Raw genomic sequence first — 21,140 nt, forward strand, 5'->3', positions numbered from 1 at the left:
AGGCCCCTCAACACCCAGCTCCCTAGCTGGGTACGTGAAAAACAAAAAAAATCTCTGGTTGCAATGACCCACCATTTTTGAAAACAGGGAAAAGTCACTTTTTAAAATCAGACAGCCAGGGGTAAAGCAGGTTCCCATTCAACCCGCAGGGCGGGCGGGGCCTCGTGGACCACGCGGTCAGTCAGCCCGAGCGGGCGTCCAGTGCGCAGGCGCGCACCTGTTCCGGCGGCTGGGGCCGCGTGCCCACGGCCCGCCCCTGCCTCGCTCCGCCTGTCCGTCTCCCGCCTCCGCCCGGCTCCAGCCACCCTGCAGGCTCCGCCCCTGCCCTCTCCGCCGCGTCTCCTCCCTGCAGTCTCTCTCTGTGGGCGAACTGCGTGCTGCTGCGTCATCGCCAGTGGCCGGTTTGAATGAGACTCGTCGCACCCGAGCCGCCACCACAGTGCTTCCACCTCGGCCGCCTCCACAAGCTTCTTCTGGTCCCTTTCCCTGCGCGGTCTTTGCCAGGACCAGCCTTCCTACGCCACCACCTCCCTGCGTACCCCCGCCATGCCACTGTACTCCGGTGAGCTCCCTCCTCGCCTCTTATCTCACTCTCGGGGCCGACGCTTAGGCCTCCACATAGGCCTAGCCTGCAGAGGCGGGCGCAGGGCATGGACTGGGGGAGCGCCAGGGTGCGGTGCGCTGGGTGGCTGCAGAGCGGGGACGACCCTGGCACCTTCCCCTCCCTGTTGCGACGGAGACTTGCCACGCGTGGGAGCCGCCTGCTGGGTGGGATGGGAGCCGGAGTAGAGATGGGGAAGCTGCTCCGAGTCATGACTCTGCAGAATAGTTTGTCCCTGTCCTAGTGTGCTGTGGAAGGTGAGGGTGTGTCCTGGGGTGCCAGGGACCAGGCTGCAGGTGCAGTGCTAGTCCTTTGGGCTTCTTGGTGGTAGCTGCGGAAGGAAGTGGGGAAAGAGGGTAGGAATGGAGGGACTCAGGGGTGTTAAGAGTGGCCTTCATCCTCCTTGGGGTTGATAGCTGCCCTTTGCTGCCTTTTGGCTCAGCTGCCCCCTTTATGCCCATTTCAGTTCTATTCCGAGGCAGATTGAAAAACCTGTGTATTTACTTATTCGTTTTCATTTCATCATATATTGTATTGGACTTCTGTAACCAAAGTGTCGTTAGCTTTGAGAGGTAGACGAATGTAAATATCCGCCAGCGTTTTTTTTTTTATATATACTTATTTTCTAGCTTTAGGTGGACACATCATCTTTATTTTATTTTTATGTGGTGCTGAGGATCGAACCCAGCGCCCCACGCATGCCAGAGGAGCGCTACTACTTGAGCCATATTCCTAGCCCTCCGCCCTGGTTTTTGTTTGGCATTTGACAGGACTGGTTTGCTCTATGGCTGCCTAACATGTTGACCAGGAATCACATTTTTACTTACTTTAATGGACCTACTGTTTTCCACTCTTATTCAAAATGGCACCTAACATATGTATAATGGCCCTAATTAGGTATGGATATGTGATTTATTGACTGTCCCTTACCCGACTGTGTCATATTTCCTTTAAGGTTCAGGATTTTCAATGAATCAAGAGTACCGTTTAATCTCTAGCTGGATTCTTGATGGTCTAGAATTTTGAATCCAAGCTTTAATAATAATTACCCAACCCTTTTCTAAAGCCAAAGCTTGAAATATCCTATCTTGAAATGGGATATGCAGTATTTAATTAATTTATTAAATTAAGGGGGCATTAATTAAATAATGGTTGATAAAGAAGGCTACCTACTAACACATTGGTAGGTTTTTAAAATACAACAAAACCAATCTTTCTCTTTATTCCTGCAAAAAATGCCACAATAGATTCTAACTTAAAAATTTAGTTCTGTGTTAAATATTTAATCAGATCTTTTTCTCATTCCCAACATGTAGGTATTGAAGTAAATTTCAAAGGTCCCTTCCATTCACATCTCCATGTTGAGAGTCTGTATTTTCAAGATCAGCAAAAAGCCTTATATTAAAATGAAGAGAACATTTTAAGTACCATTCCTTAAGTTTTACTATCTAGATTCTTAAATGATTAAAGATAAGTACGATAAAGATTATTGAACACCCAATGTAAGCTGGATTTTTTTTTTTTGTACCCAGGGATTGAACCCAGGGGCACTCAAACACTGAGCCACATCCCCAGACCTTTTAAAAAAAAATTTGTTTAGAGACAGGATTTCATTAAGTTGGTTAGGACCTTTCTAAGTTTAAAAAAAAAAAAAAAATATATATATATATATATATATATATATATATATATGTAAATAAAATTTAGTTTTAGGTGGACACAATATCTTTATTTTCTTTTATGTGGTGCTGAGGATTGAACCCAGTGCCTCACACATGCCAGGTGAGCGCGCTACCACTTGAGACACATCCCGAGCCCCCTTTCTAAGTTTTTGAGGTTGGCTTCTGAGCTGCTGGGATTACAGGCATGGGCCACAGTGTCATGCCATGTGAGCTGGGGTTTTATATGCTTTGCCTTGTTTTAATCTTTAACATAATCCTGTGTTACTGGTATGATTTCCCTTTTTTGGATAAGCAAAAAGTTTAAGAAGGCCATCCATGGCTGGTGACACAGCTAAATAAATTTTAAATAGGTTTCTCTGTTTGGTCCCTCTCTATCTCAACTGTCTCTCAACTAGGCAAGCACTCTACCATTGAGCTAAATCTTCAGCTTTTTTTTTTTTTTCCTGGCCTGGCCTGGAACTTGAGAGCCTCTTGCCTCAGCTGATACAGGCATGTACTGTAGGACTGGCAATTTCTAATATTATTTTGATTTAATCTTGATTTAATCATCTTTGGCTTGGCTTATTTTTATACCCTCCCTCCTCGCTAACTGAACCCAGGGCTAGGGAAGTGTTCTACTACTAAACTACGTCCCCAGCCCTTTCTTTTGAGACAGAGTCTTGCTAAATTACCTAGTCTGGCCTCAAACTTGAATCCTTCTGCCTCAGCTTCCCAAGTATCTTGGGATTATAGGCATGTACCACTGCATCTGACTGTATGTTTCTTATTTTTTTTTTTTTTTTTTTTTTCTTTCTGTTAGGGAACAAACCCAGGGCCCAGAACATCCTAAGCAGGCTCTCCAATTCTGAGCTACATCTCTAGCCCCCTATTATTGTATTTCTATTTTCTTAGTGATTAGAGTTATACCACCTGCAAATTGATTTTACCTGCTACTGCTAAAGTAATCTAATACTATTCAAAACCAGACCAAGATATCCTTTATGAAAGTCTTTCAGGGATTACACATAGCCTACAACATAGAACTCACATGTGTGTTCTAGTTTGACTTACATATCTTCCTGACTTGATCCTTAGTCAGCTTCAGTTTGATTTGCTATTTTCCCTTCACTTTGGGGATTTTTTTACATTTTGGAAAGCACCATATTGTTCTAAGCTATTGAATATTTATCTCATCTTTTTTTTAATGTTTATTTTTTAGTTTTAAGTGGACACAATATATTTTTTTTATGTGGTGCTGAGAATCAAACCCAGTGCCTCACGCATGCTAGATGAGCGTGCTACCACTTGAGCCACATCCCTAGCCCCTATCTCATCTTTTAGCAAAACTTTTTTTATTCTTTGGCTAGCTCTGAATTTTTTTTCTGATGGCCAGCCAGTTATGGTGGCGTATATCTGTATCCCAGAGACTCTGGATGCTAGGCAGGAGGATCATGAGTTCAAAGTCAGCCTTAGCAACTTATCAAATCTGGGGATGTGGCTCAGTGGTTAAGTGCCCCTGGGTTCAATCCCCAGTAACAAAAAACAACAACAACAAAAACAACAACAACAACAACAAAAACAGTTGATGGTCATAATTCCAAAGTTAGCAGTTCCTATAAAAAAATCCTTTCTTGTCCATGAAGCATTTCTCTGTATTCCATACCTTTATAATATATAATAACATTATTGTGTAATTTATATAGTAAGTATATATAGGTTCTGTGCTTGTCAATTAAAGTGAGTGCTTGATATAGTCAACGAACTGATAGAACTGGAAGCAGGTTTTCAAATTCTGATTTCAGAATTTTGAAATCAGAGAGCTATTAGTTGTGAGATTCTCATTTTTAAAGATATAAAATTTTCAATGGAAACAATGTGTATCCTTCAGTTTATTATTACTTGTTTTAAAAGTTAGCTGTTTTATGAGGCTGACCAAGAGATATATGTATAGTTTAGTTATGTCTTTATTTTACTTTATGTGGTGCTGAGGATCGAACCCTGACCAAGATATTTGTATTGGAGTAAAATATATGCAACAAAATTTACCATCTTAACTGGCTGTTGCCCTTCTCTGACAGCTTCCTAAGTTGCCAAGACTACAGGCATCAGCCATAGCACCCAGAACTATCTTAACTGTTTTTTTATGAATAGTTTGATATCACTAAGTATATTCACATTTTTCCACAAACATCATTATTGTCTTTCTCTAGAAATTTTATATTCTAAAAGTGAAACTCTGTACCCATTAAATAAAACTCCCCATTTCTTCTTACCCTACTTGATGACAGGGGATATTCTCTTCTTGTCTTTATGAATTTGATTACTCAGGGTACCTCATATATGTGGAACCATATAGTATTTGTCTTTTTAAAAAAATATTTATTTTTTAGTTGTAGTTGGACACAATACCTTTATTTTATTTATTTATTTTTATGTGGTGCTGAGGATAGAACCCAGAGCCTTGCATGTGCTTAGTTAGTGCTCTACTGCTGAGCCACACCCCCAGCCCAGTTTTGTCTTTTTAGGACTAGCTTATTTCACATAACACAGTGTCTCCAAGATTAATCCATATTGTAGTATATGTAAAAATTTCAGAAGGCTGAATACTGTTCCATTGTGGGTTGTTGTGAATAATGCTGCTATGAACATGTATACTGTTATCTCTTTGAGTACCTGCTTTCAGTACTTCTTGGTAGTTGAATATCTTAATTCTGAGTTTATTTTTTTGAAGAAATGCCAGATTGTTTCCCACAGTGGCTGCCATTTTACACTTACATTAGCAGTGTACATGGGTTCCAGTTTTTTCCATACACTCATTAGCACTTGTTCTGTTTAAAAAACAAACATTTTTTAAAAAAACCAGTAGTACTAGCCATCCTAATAAATGTGATATGGGATTTTTATATATTTTTTTAGTGATTTAGGTATATCTATAGATTCTTAATATTTGAGCATTTCTTGCTCAGGAACAACACCTATAATCCTTGGCCTATTCTCAGTATACTTTATTCCAAGATTTTCTTGTCTCCTGGTAAACTGTATAACCTTTTGTTTCTCTCCTCCTTTTGTTCCAACAGTATGTATTGATTCAAATGATTCTTTGGATAAACACTTCATGAAGGCTGTGAACCTCTTTATTCTGGGAAGTTGTTCAGTTTGAGTGTGATGAGAAATCCACTTCAGTCTGCAGAGATTTCTGGAGTAGGATTTAGAAGACTTGGATATTTCTTGTAGTTGTTGCTGCAGAATTGAGTATTGAACCTAAGGGTGCCCTGGCACTGAGCTACATCCCCAACCCTTATTTTTTATTTTGAGACAAGATCTCCCTAAGTCTCCCAGGCAGGCCTTGAACATGGGTTCTTTCTGCTTCAGCCTGTCAAGCAGCCAAGATTACAGTCATGTGCTATTGCTATTGTGCCTGGCAAAACTTGTATATTAATTAATAATTAACTAATTTTGTGATATTAGTCAATTCAAGTCTCATGTTCCAATATTTATATAATGAATGAGAAGTTAGAGTCAGTAAAATTTTATTCAGGTCACACTGCATGCATATGTTTCTTGATCAGGTAGATATTATGAGCATAAAAAGATGAAAGGGCATAGTTTGACTTTCAAGAACTAGCTCAGTGGGTGATCCCAGAGGGTTTTCTAAATCTGAAATCTTTTGTTTTTGGTACCAGGGATTGAACTCAGGGGTATGTAACCACTGAACCAAGTCCCCAGACCCCTTCCTCCCTTTAAAAAAAATATTTTATTTAGAGGTGGGTTCCCCCTGAGTTGCTTAGGGTTTTGCTTAAATGCTGAGGCAGGATTTGAACTCAAGATTCTCCTTCCTCAGCCTCCTGAGCTGCTGGGATCACAGGTGTGTGCCACTGCAACTGGCTTAAATCTGAAATCTTATAAATGAAAAAGAATTTTTTTTTTTTAATTTACAGTTACTGTAAAATGGGGAAAGGAGAAATTTGAAGGTGTGGAATTGAATACTGATGAACCTCCAATGGTGTTCAAGGCTCAGCTTTTTGCACTGACTGGAGTCCAGCCAGCCAGACAGAAAGTTATGGTGAAAGGAGGAACCTTGAAGGTAAAATTTAGTTGAGATTTTCTTTATGTTCTATCATTATATAATTAGTGAAAATAATTAACACTGAGAAATCTGTTTAGTGTTAATATACCATTTATAGTACTTTTTTACTCACTGAAAATATATAATTTTATGGGTTTAAAGTTCTGTTCGTATTTATGTTGCGTATGGGAGGAACGTTGTGCCTATTTCAAAACATAAAAGTATCACTTTAGATTTTATTTTGCAATTAGATATCTTTGAATGTTAGGGGAGTAGGATATTTTATAATTATTGGTATTAGTATTATTCGACTTGTTTTCCTATGAATACATATTAAAAGTATTTAATTTTGTTTGACCAATATAAAATTTATTTCTGTAGTAATTTTAAGTTAATAGAGATGGAAAATTTTCTCTTAAAAACATGCAACAATATGATTAGATTTGTTTTCTTTTTAAAATAGTAAAAAATGTATTGTACATGAACTTAAATGTTAAAATTTAAAGTTCTTAAACATCTCTTCCAAAACTCTGATTCTGGAATACTAGAACCTTTTTTCTTTTTTATATCTTACACATTGAAGAAAAGCCTTTTGTCTCTTGAGCAGTTGCTATCACCTATCTAAGAGATGAGAGTCAAATTTTTCAAAAAGCAAGGAGACCTAAGTTTTCATTTAATTCCTTTGGCATGATCACAGTGACTCTAGCATATATCTGCTTCATTGATGAAGGGCCACAAAAAAGATGAGAAAGTATTTTTTTTTTTTTTTTAAATAAGCAATCGTGTATGGCTCAGTGGCAAAGTGCTTGCCTAGCATGCACAAGATCTTGGATTCATTCCCCAAAATGTACCATTTCTTATGATTAAAGGCAATAGTTAGTTCTTAAACTGAAAAAGACCTTTAGGAAGTTATTGTTCCATTTTTAAACAACAGTGTCCAAAGAGATGATTAGTCATACTAATGAAGGGGAGACACATATTGAATATCTGCTACCGACTGTGAAAAGAAGAGTGGGCTGTAAATATAGCTCAGTGGTAGAATCCTTGCCTGGCACATGAGGCCCTGGGTTTGATCCCCAGCACCATAAAATTTTTAAAAAACTAAAAAGGAAAAGGAGTAATGTGGGACTGACTTAATCTTATGAGGGGAAGGGCTTAGCTGTAGTAAGTTACTGCATCTGTGGGACAGGGATGGCATTAAAAAAACAAAATCTTGGTTTAACACATGAAACAAAAGTTTTTGTAAATTGCTTCATAGATGTGAGATTTAGGACTCAAAACATTTGTGGACATGCAGATGCTGCTGAGAGTTTGTTTATCTTGATCAGTTTGGTTCACTTTCCTAGTATATTTTTAGTTGTTTTGTTTTGATGGGAATTGAATGCCAGAGCCTTGTGCATACTATGCAAGTTCTTTATCACCGAGCTACATCCCCAGCTCCCTCCTTGTATAATTTATTTTATAATTTTAAAACTTATTGTTTGTTGAGGTACTAGGGATTAAAACTAGGGCCTTACATGTGCTAGGCTAGTAATCATTGATTACCTCTTTGTCCCTTTTTATTTTTTATTTTGAGACAAGGTCTCATTACGTTGCCCAGGCTGGCTTTGAACCTGTGATTCTTATGCCTTAGCATTCTGAATAGCTGGGATTATAGGTGGGTGCCATCACTCCTGGCCTGGTATCATTTTTTTTTTGATATTTATTTTTTAGGTGTAGATGGACACAACACAATGTCTTTTTTTTTTTTTTTAAGAGAGAGAGAATTTTTTTTAATATTTATTTTTCAGTTTTCGGTGGACATAACATTTTTATTTTATTTTTATGTGGTGCTGAGGATCGAACCCAGCAGCCTGCGCATGCCAGGCGAGCACGTTACCGCTTGGGTCACATCCCCAGCCTCAACATATAATGTCTTTATTTTTATGTGGTGCTGAGGATCGAACCTGGGTCCCACCTGTGCTAGGTGAGCTCTCTTCCACTGAGCCACAATCCCAGCCCCTGGTATAATTTTTAATAGCACTTATGTTCTCAAGAGCCTCCTGGTTTGGATGATAAATTATATAGTCACATTAGTTACCTATGCCTTATTTTATAAATTAGTCTTCATATTCTTGTCATATAACCTAGTTACTAATTCGCTCTCTTGCTTCTAAACTTGCAAAACATTAGGATCTGTCATTTGTCATCAAATATTTAGTACTTGCTAAGTATACTTAAATGTGTTTTAGTACTTGGTGCTGTCCTGTACTTAGATTGTGTCACTGTATGCAATTTAAGCAATTGTTAGACTTCCTGGCTTTTAGGTTGTATGTGTTTTGAAACCTTTTTTTTTTTTTTTTGGTTACAAGGGATCAAACCCGGGGTACTTTACCACTGAGCCATATCCCCAGCCCCTATTTATATTTTATTTAGAACAGGGTTTTGCTGAGTTGTTAAGGGCATTGCTAAGTACTAAGGCTAACTTTGAGCTTGTGATCTTCATGCCTTAACCTCTTGAGCTGCTGGGATTACAGATATGTGCCACAGTGTCCGGCTTCAAATATTTTTTTTTTTTTTGATTGAATTAATTTTGAATAGAATCCATAAGCAGGATAAATTTTATTTGAGGAAGCTTTTAAAACTTAGTACTTGCGCAGAGATGGTTAAATTTTCTTTTGTTTGTCTTTGAAACAGGATGATGATTGGGGAAACATCAAAATAAAAAATGTAAGTATTAAGAACACTTCCTACAATGCAGTATCATAATTATTACACCAAAAATAAATTCCAAATAACTTTTTTTTATAATGTATATCCATGTGTTCCAGTACCATTTATTGAATACTTTTCTTTTTCCATTGAATTGTGTTAGTTTTCCTTGAAAATCAATTATCGGTCTAATTTTGGATTGTTGTTTCATTGATGTAGTTGATTAAAGTTATACTACTACCACATGGTCTTGATTATTAAAGCTTTATATTAAAAGTCTTAAAAATTTCCAACTTTTTCTCCTTTTAAAAGACAACTTTAGCTCTTATGTATTTGCTTATAATTTTAGAATAAGTATATTAATTTATTTTTTTTATAATTTTTTCAAAATATTTTTCTCTTAGCTGTTGATAGATCTTTATTTTATTTATTTATACGTAGTGCTAAGACTTGAATCCAGTGCCTCACACATGCAAGGCAAGTGCACTACCACTGAGCCACAGTCCCAGCCCAAGTATGTTAATTTCTACAAATTGACTACTAGGATTTTGCTTGAAACTTCATCAAATCTAAACTCAATTTTGGGAGAATGAATGTCTTAATATGGAGTATTAAAATCCTTAAATAGTCAGATGTGGTGGCACACTCCTATAATCCCAGCAATTTGGGAGGCTGAGGTAGGAGGATTGCAAGTTCAAGGCCAACCTCAGTAATTTAGCCAGTATAAAGAATTTATAAATTCTTTATAAAGAATTTAAGATGATCTTGTCTCAAAAGAAATCAAAAGACCTGGATATGTAGCTCAGTGGTAAACCACCCTTGGGTTCAGTCTCAATCACCAAAAAATAAGTAAATGAATAAATAAATAAATTCTTAAGTTTATTTAGGTCTTTATTTTGTCTTTGGGTTGTAGGTTTTTCATTTAGAATCTTTTATGGTTTTTGTTAGATTCTTAGAACAAGGTTTCTTTGCTGTTGAATGATATTTTATAAAATGTGTTTTTCAGCATTATTGCTAGAATGTAAAAAAATATGATTGATTTTCCTAAGTTTGTTTTCATCCTGAGATCTTATAATTAATTCATTTAATAGTTCCAATAGCTTTTTGGATTTAGATTTGATATTTTCTGTGTACATAGGCATATTATCTGAAAATAATGAGTTTTACTTTTTCCTTTCTTTTTTACTTCTTTTTAAAATTATTGACATAATTGATAAACAAATGACTTATAATTTCATTTTCTTTCATAACTTCTTGCTAGGACTTCTAATACATTAATATTGAATAGAAAGTGATGAGAGTAGACATCTTTTCCTACTTCACTAAGATTTAAATTATGAATGGCTATTGAATGAAGCACTTTTTCTGCTTCTGGTTAAAATGATCATATGATTTTTCTTTTGGTAATTTGGTTATCCCCCATATACCCTTTTACATGGGGTCTTATCCCAGGGCTGGTGCCTGCTAGGCAAGCACTTCAAACTCCTGGGTTCAAATGATCCTCATGCCTCAGCCTCCTGAATAGCTGGTATTATAGGTGTGTGTCATTGGGCCCAGCAATTTTTAATTGGTAAACCTTTGCATTTCTGGAATGTGCAGTTCTCAAACCCCTTTGCATACTTTATGGATCGAAAACCCCAAAGAGTTTCAAATATTCATTGATATTTATCATAGTAGATGTTAAAGCTGATACATTTTTAAATATTCATTCATTTAAAAAAATAATAACGGGACTGTGGATACAACTCAGTGGTAGAATGTGTGCTTAATATCTGCAAGGCCTTGGGTTCAATCTACAGCACCATAAGTAAGTACATACATATATCTAAAACTGAATTAACAAACTAAACATCTAAAACCTAATATAATCAATGGATTGTTCATTTCATATTTAAAAAATATTTTTCAACACAAAAATGTAGTAAAGGAACTGGCATTGTTATAAATATTTGCAAATCATGTGTGTGTGTGTGTGTGTGTGTGTTTGTATGTATGGGTGTGTGTGTGTGTGCGCGCGTGCGCACACTGGAGGGGCATTTTAGGAATTTAACCTGAGGCACTCTACCCCTGAGCTACACTTCCATCTCTGGATTATTTTTATTTTGAGACGGGCAGGTTGTTGAGGCTGGCCATGAACTTGTGATATTCTTGCCTCGGAGTCCTGAGTTGCTGGGATTATAGGTGTGTGCCACTGTGCCAGGCAATTTTTGACTCGTTTCATAGAAAACAGCTAAATTCTGTACTTTCTTTTATATTCAATCTGTTGTGATGTGTTGCTTTAGTTTATGCCTCACGTAGTCATACAGGTGGAAAATGAAGTGTCTTTTCAGATAAAATTATAGACATCCTTTCACAGAATACCAAAATTCAACACATAGTAGTTTATTTAAAAAATTTTTTTGAAGATGGAGTCTTGTTATGTTGCCACTGAGCTATATTCCCAGTCTTTTAGTTTTGTTTTTTGAGACAAAAAAATGCCCTGGCAGACCTCAAATTTGTGATCCTCCTGCTTAGCCTTCCAAGTAAGTGAGATTACCACCATGCCTATAAATTGGATGTTTTTGCTTGTTGTGTTTTGATCAGTGTACTAAGGATTTATCAGTAAACCTTTCCAGTTCTTGATTTTGTTGATTTATATTATTGCCCAATTGATATCTACTCTGAAAACTATTTTTTCCTAAGATTTAAATTTATTAACTTCTCTTCTAGTTGCATACATAAGTTTTTTATATATTCTATTTTTATTATCATATAGCAAAGAACATTTTCTAATTTACCTTATGATTTCCTTTTTGTCCCTTGGGTTGTTTAGAATCAGGTTAATTTCCAGTCATTTGAAGCTTTTCCTAGATATGTGCTATTGATTTCTAATTTCTTATGGTCAGATAACATGCCCAATGTTATTATAGTCTTCTAAAGTTTATTGTTACTTGTTTATATCTAATTATTTGTATGTGTTCTCGGTTGTCAGATAAAATGTTCTATAGACTGTAAATGTCAGTTAGGTCCTGTTGGTTTATATTGTTCAAGTCCTCTATATCGTTATTGCTTTTTTTTGTTTACTTGTTTTGTCTACTTGTTTAGCAAATGCATTCAAATCTCCAGCTATAATTGTGGATTTGATTATTTCTCCTTTTAGTTCTGTCACCTTTTGCTTCATAGATTTTGATATTTTCTTATTAGATACACAACATAGGATTGTTATGTCTTCATGAACTGATCTTATTTAATTATGAAATGTTCTTTATTTCTGCTAAATTTCTTGTTCTGAGATTTACTTTGTCTTTTCTTTATATGACCACTAACTGTTTTTTAAATCATTGTTTTCATTTTCCTTTTGCTTTTAGTCTGTTTCTTTATATTTAAAGTTAATTTTTAAAAGATAGCATCTAGTTGGGTCTGGCTTTTTTATTCAATCTAGTATCTTTCCCTTTTAATTGGAGTATTAGATCATTTATGTTCAATGTAATTATTGATATGTTTGGGTTTACGATTACCATTTGCTATTTTTTTTTTTTTTGCTGTTGTTTTTTTTTTGTTCCAGAGATTGAACCTAGGGGCACTTAACCACTGAGCCGCATCCCCAGCCCCTTTTTATATTTTATTAGAGACAGGGTCTTGCTGAGTTGCCTCACTAATTTTCTGAGGTTGGCTTAGAACTTGCAATCCTTCTGCCTTAGCCTCCTGAGCCACTGGGATTATAGGTGTGCACTACCACACCCAACTTAAATGTGTTCTTTAAGTTAACATTAAGTGGGTAGAGTATATTTAAATGAATAAATACTTATTAAAATTTTTCAGGTTTAATTTTTTAAAAAATATATTTATTTTTTATTTTTAGATGGATACAATATCTTTACTTTACATTCATGTTGTGCTGAGGATTGAACCCAGTGCCTCGTTTATGCTATGCGAGCACTCTACCACTGAGCCACATCCCCAGCCCTCAGGTTTAATTTTTTTTTTTTTTTTAGAGAGAGGGAGAGAGAATTTTTTAATATTTATTTTTTTAGTTTTCGGTGGACACAACATCTTTATTTTATTTTTATGTGATGCTGAGAATTGAACCCAGCGCCCCGCACATGCCAGGCAAGTGCGCTACTGCTTGAGCCACATCCCAATCCCAGGTTTAATTTTTAATGTGATAAATATTGATAGATAAAATCCACATAACTAAAGCTCTTTGAAATCTTTTTATTTCTTCACACTGAAGCAAGGATCATCGAATTTTGAATTGCAGTCTAGAAATGTCCTGTAGCCTATTTTTTTCATTCTGAAAGTTAAGAATGGGTTTTTGAATTTCAAACAATTGGGAAAAATAACAAGAATATGCAACTATGTGACTCACCAAGTCTCAAATATGTATCATATAGTCCTACTGGGGAAAGTTTGTTGATTCCTGATATTGAGCGGTCTTAAACAGTATCTTCAAATTGTTACTATAAGGGTGTGGGTGTGTTTGTGTGTGTGTGTGTCTGTGTGTGTGTGTGTGTGTGTGTGTGTATTTTCAAATAACAAATGACTTTGGTCTGTTATAAACTATTTTACTACATAACAGATTTTATGCTAAATTTTTTGCAAAAAAAGTGAGATGTGACCATTATGCTTGTTTTTTTTTTTTTTTTTAAATTGCTGGGACGCCTGTAATCAGTCAGTAGAATAATTTAATATGTGTTCTTTTGTTTCTTTTTACTGGATGTAAACATTATCAACTTTTAGGCTTTTCATGAAATTATTATTATTTTTTTTAAATAGGGAATTACTCTACTAATGATGGGGTCAGCAGATGCTCTTCCGGAGGAACCCTCATCTAAAACTGTCTTCGTAGAAGACATGACAGAAGAGCAGTTAGCATCTGCTGTAAGATATGATCACATTTTGCATTTCTTCACTACTTTTGGAAAGACAATTATTAAAATGTCTTTCAGAAAGTAGCACCTAAACATTTTAATCATTAATATCAAGATGTGTTTTTGGCAGTAAATAAGAGTTATTATATTAAAAATTTATTTTTTAGTTATAGGTAGACACAATGTCTTTTACTTTATGTTGTGCTGAGGATTGAACCCGGTGCCTCATGCATGCTAGGTGCACGCTCTACCTCTTGAGCCACAACCCCAGCCCAAGAATGTTATTTTTGAAATTAGCTTATAATAAATCATACAATTAGATTTTTTAAAAAATACTTATTTTATAGTTATAGGTGGACACAATATCTTTTAAAACAGTCATTACACCTTGATTGTTATTGCTTTCTTTTTTTAAAATTTTTTTGGTAGTTGTAGATGGACATTATGCCTTTATTTTATTTATTTTTTTATGTGGCGCTAAAGTTTGAACCCAGTATTTCACATGTGGTAGGCAAGCGCTCTGCCACTGAGCTAAAGCCCCAGCCCTGTTATTGCCTTTCTAACTTTCAAATAAATTTATTTAGGCTTTACTTCCATTTAACTTTAAAAATAAAGTTAATAAGTTAGGGCTTATGCTTATAAGCCTCAAAACTATGAGGTTTTAAGGACTGTAACTTTACAGATAAGAGTTGTAGGATGTACATAAAGTTATAAAGTAAATTAATATCTGCAATAAATATCTGGCAGATAGCACTGTTTAAATACTGTTTACTATTATCTTAATGAGAAAACAGATTCAGAGAGTACTTTAAATGCTAGGGTCTTTAAATTCTCAAGTGCTCCATGTTAAATTATCTAATTACCCTGAAGCTTCTTTTTTTTTCATTTACAGTGCTGGGAATCAAACCCAGTGCTTTCCTTGCTTTTTGTGCTCTACCAGTGAGCTATGACCTAGCCCATATCTTGAATATAAATGCAGAATCAGTGTAAAACTGGCCAATACATATGAGTCAATATTTTTTTTAACATGTAGCATTTAGTCGCATCATTCTTTTTTTTTTTGTTGTTGTTAGTTTTTTGGGTGTTTTTGCATTGCTTTTATGCATATTTTGCTTCCCTAGTCTGTTTATAAGCTTGCAAAGGAGGTAGGATGGATATGGTAGTTCGTATTCTCAAGAAAGGAATTAAAACAGAATTAATGCCATCATGATGCAAATAAAATTTCTTTGTTGGTTGAAGGTGCAATATAAGTTGTTAGGCACTGGTAAATGGTACTTGATTTGATGTGTGAACTTTAGTGATTTATATATGCCATGTCATTTTATAAATATGAATTAATTCTCTTTTAAAATCAGATGGAATTACCATGTGGGTTGACAAATCTTGGTAACACTTGTTACATGAATGCTACAGTTCAATGTATTCGATCTGTGCCTGAACTCAAAGATGCCCTTAAGAGGTAAGACTAAAGAGAAATGGTTTAAATTTCTGGATGAGGAAGGTTCACATTTGGGTGGATAGTAGTAATATTTTGTTTTTTTAGCATCTTTATTGAGATATTCATTTATCATACCAATTCTTTTTTTCAAGTGTTCAATGTTTTTTATTATATTTATAAGGTTGTGCAGCTCACTGCAGTCTAATTTTAGAATCCATCCCTCCAAAAGGAAACTTATTACTTGTTGCTAATTGCTTCTTAGTATTCTTCCACCCACCTCTAGTGCCAGGTGACCATTAATCCACTTTCTGTCTTATGAATTTGCCCATTCTGGGCATTTCTTTCTTTCGTTTTAGTTTTGTTTTTTAGTTGTAGGTGGACACAATACCTTTATTTTTAATTTATTCATATGTGGTGCTGAGGATTGAACTCGGCGCCTCACATGCACTAGGTAGGTACTATACCACTGAGCAACAGCCTCTGTCCTGGGCATTTCTTACATGTAAATGGAATCATATACTGTGTGGCTTTTGGAACCAGCTTCTTTTTCACTTAGCATAATAATTTCAAGATTTATTCATGTTGTAGGGTATGTCAACATGTCATTCCTTTTAAAATATTTTATTGTATATGTTTATAAAATTTTGTTTACCCATTTGTTTTGTTGATGGGCATTTGGATTGTGTCTACTTCTGGGCTGTTGTGAGTAATGTTGCTATGAACAGATATTTATAAATTTTTGCGTGGACAAATTGTTTTTATTTCTCTTGGTTATATACCAGAGTGGATTGCTCAGACGTATGTTAACTCTGTTTAACATTTTGAGGAACTGTCAAACTGTTTTCTTAAGTAGCTGCACCATTGTACATTCTCACTAGAAATATAAGAATGTTATAATTTCTACACATCTATACCAATAGTTATTGTCATGATAAATAAGCAGTGGGGAAAAAAAAAACCTGACATACAAATCAGTAAAATGTTGAGGCATTCTCCAGGGCACAATATATAAATCTTTCTTGAAAACGTGGAGAAAAAATTAGACACGAAATATAGTTCTAGAGGGCTGTGACTGTGGCTCAGTGGTAGAGCACTCACCTAGCACATGCGAGGCCCTGGGTTCCATCCTCAGCACCACATAAAAATAAATAAATAAAATAAAGATATTGTGTCCAATTAAAAAATAAATATTAAAAAAATATAGTTCTAGAAATGTTAATATTTATAATATAAGAAGTAGCTAGTCTTGTGTGCATACGGCCCTGGGTTCAATCCCCAGCACACCAAAAAAAAGAAGTAGCTAGATAGAGTACAGGCAATATCTAAAAGTTTCCAATGAGTACTAGGATATGTTAAAAGAAACCCCACGCTTAGATTTTTAGAAAATTTTGAAAAACCAAAATAGCCCTAAAAACTACAAACAGGGGCTTTGGGGTTGTGGTTCAGTGATAGAGTGCTTGCCTAGCACTTGTGGAGGCACTGGGTTTGATCCCTACTACCACATTAAAACAAACAAAATAAAACAAAAAAACTAAATAAAAGTACTAACAGAAAAGAATCAGAATCAAGACTGATATAGGTCCTCATCAGTGAGCATAAACACATGAAATTAGTGGAAAAATACCTATGAACCACCAAGGAAAAATAACTGTCAATGGGTTTTGTTGTTGTTGTTGCTGATGTTCTTGTTCTTTTTCTCCCCCCTCTCCTCCTCCTCTTCCCTCTCCACTTCCCCCTCCTCCTTCCCTCCTCTATTCTCTCTTTGGTTGTAAATCCTGCTTTCATTTCTGTGAAATTTGGAAGTCTTCTTAAAGTTCTTTTTTTTTTTTTTTCCTATTTGATCCTTTAAGTGCAGAATGCTTTGCTTTTTTTTAAGTCATGGCAGTTTCAAAAGGATGTAAACAAACATGAAAATAAAAAACACTTCAGTTGGATATAGTTTAACATATTTTTTTTCTGTGATTTCTTTCATTCTACTTATGTTAGCACAGAGTTTTGCTTTTTTAAAATTGAGACATAACAGATCTAAAGAAATGTATATACCTTAAGTACTCAGAATGGCCAGTTTTTTTGTTCTTTGAGTTTTACATTTGCTCTGTAATCTGTTTCCTATCAGAATATAGAACATTTCAGTCATCCTAGAAAGTTTTCTTATGCTTTTTTTCAGTGAATCCTCATCCTTTCTACTCACCTTTAGCAACTTTTGATTTCATTTAGTCTGCACATTCTGGAAATTAAAATAAATGGAATCATACAGGTTGTACTTTTTTTTTTTTTTTAAGTCTGACTTGTTTCACTCAGCAAAAAGTTTTTGAGATTTGTTCACATCATTGATTGTATTAGTAGTTCTGTTTGTCCATTCTTGTCAGCGTTGGGTGCTATTGATCTTTTTCCTTTTAGCCTCTATAGTGGGTGTGTAGCACGTAAGCATGGTTTTCATCACCGTGAATGTATGATTGCTCTCCTTCCTCGGTATTTGTTATGAATGATAGTTTCTGATCCTTTGTTATAAGATACTATATGAATAACGATTGGTTTATTTCCTTTGGATGATTATTCTATTGTACTATTGTAAATTAACTTGGCATCATAAATCTGAAAAATGTATTTAAAATTCCTTTAATAGAAACTCTTTATTGATGAGCAAACTGACTTGAAACTTAAATGACATCTTTAATGTTATACAGGAAGTTAATGCTGAATGTAGTCATATGATTTTTTGATTTAAGCATTTTTTTAACCATATAATGCTTAAATGAGCAAGACAAGAAGAGAAAAAATACTCTGAGAATCAGTTGAAGGGTGTCATCAGTTCTTTTAATTGATTTCTTCCCATTTGAGTTTCAAGATGAGTTTAATCTTATTGTTTAATTCTGTCATAACTTTCCTAGGTATGCAGGTGCCTTGAGAGCTTCAGGGGAAATGGCTTCAGCACAGTATATTACTGCAGGTCAGTATGATAAATAGACTACTTATAATATTCAATCAGTGTTACTTTTCACTTATTTTTCAGCTACCTTTTCAATTTACAAAATGTATTTTGTACATTACTTCATTAAAATTTGGAGTACTTTTATATTTCACATTAAATAACTTGAAACTTATTAAACAAATTATAAACCAGTGATTTTTTTTTTTGAAAAATAATATTTGGATTTTTTTGGATTGAATTATTATTTTGATTTCAGGTTCTATTAGATACATTTATGTTTGGGAATGACTTTGGGGATAGCCAGAAATAAGTTTTATCATGGTTGATGTGATCATTATAAAAGTCTTAGTGGTTGTTAGTATAAAGAAGTTATGTGTATGAAGAGAAATAGAAAAGAAAAAATTTTAATTTTATTTTTTTGGTCGTGCTAGGGATAGAATCAAAGGGCTTCATGTGTGTTGAGCATGAACTCTACCATTGAGCTATACAGCCCTAGAAATTCTTAAAGGGTAGAAATACCTTGTTTCTTTTTTATATGAGAATAATTTTGGATCTTTTTATATGTGAGTACTCTCTGAAATAATTGGAATAGATTGATAGGGTTTTGCAGCCATGCTTTTTTCCCCCAACACCTTTATTGCAATATAATTCACATACCATACATTCAACCATTGAAGTGTACTATTCATTATTTTCTAATATATTCACAGTATTGTCTGAATGTCACCACAGATAATTTTATAACATTTTTATTACTTCAAGATAAACAAACCCCTCTGTAATGTAATTCCATAACACTGAGCAGTCATCTTCCCCCCTCTAATCTGCTTTTAGTCTTACAGATTTGCCTATTCTGGACATTTTCTGTAAATTATATAGACTATTGCAGTGTAATCTTTTCCTTTAGTTTATGTAATGTTGTCAAAGATAATCCACATTGTAGCATTTATCAGTACTTCATTCTTTTTATTGCTAAATAAGCTTCTATTGTATGGACATGTCACATTTAATTTATTCATCATCTGTGGACATTTGGATTGTTTCTCCTTTTTGACTTATGAATATGGCTAATGTTGGTGTGTTAATATTTGTGTGAATACGTGTTTTCATTTATCCTGGGTATATAAATAGGAGTGGGATTTGTGGATCATAAGGTAACTTAATATTTAACCTTTTGAGGAAACTGCCAGACTGTTCCCCAAAGGAACTGTACCGTTTTACATGCCCTGTAGTGATATAGTAGGGTTTTGATTTTTCCACATCCTTGTGAACATTTAGTATTATGACTTTTTTACTTTAGCCATCCCAGGGGTGCAAGGTGGTGTCTCATTGTTGTCAACCATTAATTTTTAGTACTATAAACAGTAGGGTTTTTTTGCATCATTTCGAGTTAAATTTTAACCTGAACTTACTTCTATATTTGTTTTATTTCTTAAGTTTTCAGTGACAAAGTTGATCATTTATATCTAGTTCATTTGATTTTTTTTGTGTGTATTTAATAAGAGTAATTCAGAATTTCAGCAACTTGTCCTGCATCTTATAGTAGGTTTATAGTATTGGTGGGTGAAAGTACTATTTTTTACATTTTTGCTTGTGTGTGTGTGTGTGTGTGTGTGTGTGTGTGTGAGAGTGTGTGTGTGTGTGTGTGTGTGTGTGTGTGTGTGTGTGTGTGTGTGATAGAGCATCCTGGGTTCAATCCCCACTATCACTGAGCTCCCAGACCCCCTGTCTTTTTAAAATTGGGGTCTTGCTAAGTTACAAAGGTTGGCCTTGAACTTGAAGTTTTCCTACCTTCCAAATATTTTTGCTTTTTGCCTTTAAATTTTTTATTTTGAAATTTAAATTTACAGAATTTAAGTATATATGAATTTTCCAGTTACTTTTTGTCACATCTATTTAGTTTCTCGTTTCTCTGTATTGCTTGCAGTTTTCTTCTGACTCATTTTAGAATAAGGTACCAGACATGTCTTTTATTCTTGAATATTAATTATTTCGTAAGAATAAGGATGTTATTTATAACTGTAAAATAGTGATCCATTTTCAGAATCTGGGAGTTTAACACTTTACTGTTCGATGTTTAAAAATACAGACTTCACTCATTGCCGCTGTCCCACTATTTTTCATTACAATGTTTTTATCAGCTTCAGGATCACACATTGCATTTAGTTACTGTTGTCATTTACTGCCATACACCTTGAATGTGCCAGTCTCATCTGGCCTTGGAAGTTTTGTTGTCATGTCTTATTAGTCTTTCAATCTGTATTGTGTGTGTTTTTTTTTTCTTTCTTTCTTTTTTTTTGGTAGTCCTGGGAATTGAACCATCCAGGGACATTTTTCCACTGAACTGTACCCTCTGCCCTTTTTATTTTGAAACAGGTTTGCTAAGTGGCTGAGGCTGGCCTTCAACTTTAGGATGCTGCCTTAGCCTCCTGAGTTGCTGGGTAATCCCAGCATGCCTATCTTCTTAATATTTTAATTTAGTATTTTTAAAACATCCAGTTTAATTTTTTTATTCAAGAACAGTTTATTGAGCCTCTGCAATTATGACAGATGAATGACATTTTACATCTTAGATGTTAATAAAACAATACAAGATAAAATTGGTCTGAGTTTTGCAATACATGAAGAAAAGGTGAGGTGTGATAGCTATGAAGTCAGCAGAGGAAAGGTATTCTGAATTAGCATAGCTAATTTCAAGACTGAGGTTTAAGGCTGGTAGGCGAGGATTAGTGGGGAAAGGTTTTGAAGAAGGCTAAGTAGTTTTGGTTCTTAGCTGTTTGATGGAGTAAAGAAATGTGTAAGGATTCATATTTCAATATTCAAGAGTTCATTAGATAGGAACCAACTGTGTGTTTAAAGGAAGGTAATTTGAAAGTGGTGATCTCATGGCCTGATAATGGC

At 34.9% G+C, this 21,140-nt stretch overlaps 1 protein-coding gene across 2 annotated transcripts in view; it reads left to right on the plus strand.

Annotated features, from left to right (window-relative positions):
* Nucleotides 1–233: 233 nt before the first annotated feature.
* Nucleotides 234–21,140, plus strand: part of Usp14 (ubiquitin specific peptidase 14) — a 35,597-nt gene continuing 14,690 nt past the window's right edge. The window contains exons 1-6 of one of the 2 annotated variants that reach the window (XM_005329025.5): nt 237–562; nt 6,201–6,346; nt 9,005–9,037; nt 13,775–13,879; nt 15,225–15,328; nt 18,199–18,257. In XM_005329025.5, the coding sequence (XP_005329082.1) occupies nt 547–562; nt 6,201–6,346; nt 9,005–9,037; nt 13,775–13,879; nt 15,225–15,328; nt 18,199–18,257 (463 nt within the window). In that variant the 5' untranslated portion in view covers nt 237–546. Of the gene's footprint in view, nt 563–6,200; nt 6,347–9,004; nt 9,038–13,774; nt 13,880–15,224; nt 15,329–18,198; nt 18,258–21,140 lie in introns of both variants that reach the window. The other variant, XM_040274653.2, reaches the window with a different exon arrangement.

Source organism: Ictidomys tridecemlineatus, chromosome 13 (assembly GCF_052094955.1).
Source record: "Ictidomys tridecemlineatus isolate mIctTri1 chromosome 13, mIctTri1.hap1, whole genome shotgun sequence".
Classification (NCBI taxonomy): domain Eukaryota; kingdom Metazoa; phylum Chordata; class Mammalia; order Rodentia; family Sciuridae; genus Ictidomys; species Ictidomys tridecemlineatus.